The sequence below is a fragment of the Lepidothrix coronata genome, unplaced genomic scaffold, assembly GCF_001604755.1.
Source record: "Lepidothrix coronata isolate B3197 unplaced genomic scaffold, Lepidothrix_coronata-1.0 Scaffold441, whole genome shotgun sequence".
Lineage (NCBI taxonomy): Eukaryota > Metazoa > Chordata > Aves > Passeriformes > Pipridae > Lepidothrix > Lepidothrix coronata.
In genome coordinates this window covers 40,772-43,674 of record NW_016690621.1, presented here as the reverse complement: position 1 = coordinate 43,674, position 2,903 = coordinate 40,772, and the positions used below count along the sequence as shown (strand labels likewise).

General features: G+C 68.5%; 1 protein-coding gene across 1 annotated transcript in view; it reads left to right on the top strand.

Moving 5' to 3' along the window:
* The window catches only part of THAP7 (THAP domain containing 7), an 11,137-nt gene that overhangs the window by 2,161 nt on the left and 6,073 nt on the right, over positions 1–2,903 (top strand). The window contains exons 3-10 of the mRNA XM_017839606.1: positions 210–254; positions 433–594; positions 942–1,070; positions 1,337–1,425; positions 1,604–1,703; positions 1,853–2,049; positions 2,461–2,569; positions 2,835–2,900. Coding sequence (XP_017695095.1) covers positions 210–254; positions 433–594; positions 942–1,070; positions 1,337–1,425; positions 1,604–1,703; positions 1,853–2,049; positions 2,461–2,569; positions 2,835–2,900 — 897 coding nt within the window. The remainder of the gene's footprint in view (positions 1–209; positions 255–432; positions 595–941; positions 1,071–1,336; positions 1,426–1,603; positions 1,704–1,852; positions 2,050–2,460; positions 2,570–2,834; positions 2,901–2,903) is intronic.

The window sequence follows — 2,903 nt, the reverse complement described above, 5'->3', positions numbered from 1 at the left end:
GGGACCCCCCAGATTTTGGGACTCCCTGGACTCTGGGACCCCCCAGATTTTGGGACTCCCTGGACTTTGGGACCCCCCAGATTTTGGGACTCCCTGGACTCTGGGGGTTCCTGGATTCCTGGGACTCCCCAAAACCCTGGGACCCCCCCTGGACTTTGGGACCCCCCAGATTTTGGTTCCTCCCCCCCAAATGTCCCTCCCTCTCCCAGCACCGGCGGGACCTGGAGGAGGAGCTGCGAGACCTCAGTAACCAGGTGGGCGGGGCTTGGGGCTGTCAATCACATCGTTGGGAGGGGCTTGGGACTGTCCATCACCCTGGTGGGTGGAGCAATGAACTGTCAATCATCCGGGGGGGACAAGGGGCTGCCCATCACCCAGATGGGGGCGTGGCCTGTCCCATGTGAGCTGTCAATCACGGTCCTCCCCAATCAGGTGGCGGCGCTGGGGCGGAGCCTGGCAGCAGAGAGAGGGCGTGGCCTGGTGGAGGGCGGGGCCCTGCGTGCGCTGGAGATCGCTGTGGGTGGGGCCCAGGCCCGGATGGGCGGGGCCTGCAGGGCCAGGGACCGGGCCAATGAGAGACTGCGGCTGCAGCAGGTGGGCGAGGCCAGGGAGGGGGTGGGGTCAGATGGGGCGGGGTCTATGACAGGTGTGGCTGTGGGTGGGGCTAAAGAGGTGTGGTCTGAGGGGTGGCTGGTGAAATGGGGTGGGACTTAGAAAAGTAGGTGGTGCTTTGTGGGATGTGGGTGTGGTCATGGGAGGGTCCTAAGGGGGTGGAGCCTCTGGTGGGGGTGTGGCTGAATTTGGGCTATATCCGCGTGGTCTGAGGGGGCGTGGCCTGGGGGGGGGAGGAGCCTCTGAGAGGGTGGAGGCCTGGCTGAGGTGGGGCTAAAGGGGGCGTGGTCGATGGGTGTGGCCTGTCCCTGACCCGGCCCTATTTGCAGGAGGCGGGGCAGCTGCTGTGGGCGGAGCTCCAGGCTGCCCGTGCTGCCCGTGCGGGGGCGGAGCTTCGGGCGCAGGAGGCGGAGTCGCAGTGCCGGGAACGGGGGGAGGAGCTTCAGCGGCTGCGAGAGGTGGGCGGGGCCAAGGGAAAGGGCGTGGCTAATGATAAATGGGCAGGGCTAAAGAACAAAGGGGCCAGGCTAAAGGGCAGGGGGGTGTGGCTAAGGTCCAATGGGTGTGGCTGAGGACCAATGGGTGGGGTCAAGGACTGATGGGTGGGGCTAAGGATCAGTGGGCAGGGCTGAGGAACAATGGGTGGGGCTATATCAGCCTATGGGTGGTGCTGGGGTGGTGGGCGTGTCCCCGGTGGGCGTGTCCATGCCAGCCCCGCCCCCAGGCCGTGGAGGAGGCCCGGCAGTGCCGGCGCCAGGCGGAGCAGGAGCGGGACCGAGCAGCTGCTCAGGTGGGACACAGCCCCCGGCACAGGTGAGTGAGGGCACACCCCTCTCCGGACACGCCCCTTCCTGGACACGCCCCTTGCGTGTCCCCTACAGCCCCTCCACGTGTCCCCTGTAGTCCCCGGTGTCCCTCTATCCCGTATTCCCCCATATCTCCCATCCATCCCCTATACCCTCCCATGCCCCCCCATGTGTCCCCCCCACAGCCCCCCCCCCGCTGACCCCGAGGGGCTGCAGGCGGCGCTGGAGGAGCTGCGGGAGCACAACCGGGGGCTGCAGGACCACCTGGGACAGCGGCTGGGACAGGTGGGCACCTGTGGGGCACCTGTGGGGCACCTGTGGGGACTTGGGAGGGATATGAGGGGATATGGGGATGTGGGAAGTGGGATATGTGGGTGCTGAGCTCACCCGAGGGTGCTGTGGTCTCACCCGCGGGTGTTGTCTCACCTGCCCAGGTGCAGGAGCTGCGTGAGGCGCTGTCCCTCGCGGGGCAGCGGGCGCGGGAGGCCCAGGGTGCCCAGGCCCGGCTGGCGCGGGAGCAGCGGGAGCTGCAGGAGCGGCTCCTGCGCCCCCCGGTGCCCCCCACGCCCCCCGAGAGCACCCTGAGGAGCCGCTGCCTCCACCTGCAGGAGCTGCTGCGCAGGGAGGAAGGGTGAGGGGGGACTGGGGGGGATTGGGTGGTGCCCACATGGCCTCAGGATGCCCCCAAAATGGGTTTGGGCAGCCCCAGGGCGGTCTTGGGTGGCCCCAGGTGATCCAGGGTGACCCCAAAGTGGGTTTGGGTGGTGCTGGGTGGTCTCAGGGGGGCTCAGGGGGATCCCAGTCTGGCTTGAGGTGACCCCGAAGTGGGTTTGGGTGGCCCCAGGGTGGCCCAAGGTGGTCCCCAGACGGTCCCAGGGGGGTCCCCAGACGGTCCCAGGGTGAGTGTCACTGGCTGTGGGTCACTCTGGAGGTGACATGGGGTGACACTGGGTGTCCCGGTGGCCCCTGGGGTGTGGGTGGCCCCGTCCCGGGTGCCATGGGGTGCCACTGGGTGACATTTGGTGTCCCTGTGTCCCCCCAGGACCCGGCTGTCCCTGTCACGGGCCGCGCGTGTCACTGGCCGGCGCCTGCGGGCTCTGGTGGCCGAGGTGGAGGAGCAGCGGCTGCGGGGGGAGAGATACCGGCTGCAGGTGGGGGGCACCTGTCACCCGTGTCACCTGTGTCACCCGTGTCACCTGTGTCACCCGTGTCACCCCTGTCACCCTGTGACCCCACAGCCTCTGTGCCCGCCCACGTCCTCCCTGTTCCCAAGTGTCCCCAACTGTCCCCTGTCCCCAGTGTCCCCGTGTCCTGTCCCCCTGCGCCCCCGGGTCCTGTGTCACCGTGTCCCCACGTCCCAATGCCAAATGCCATCACATCCCCTTGTCCCCACACCCCATGTCCCCGTGTCCCCAGGCCCGTGCCAGCGAGGTGGCCGCGGGGCTGGTGGCGGCGCAGGTGGCGGCGGTGGCGGCGGGCACGGCG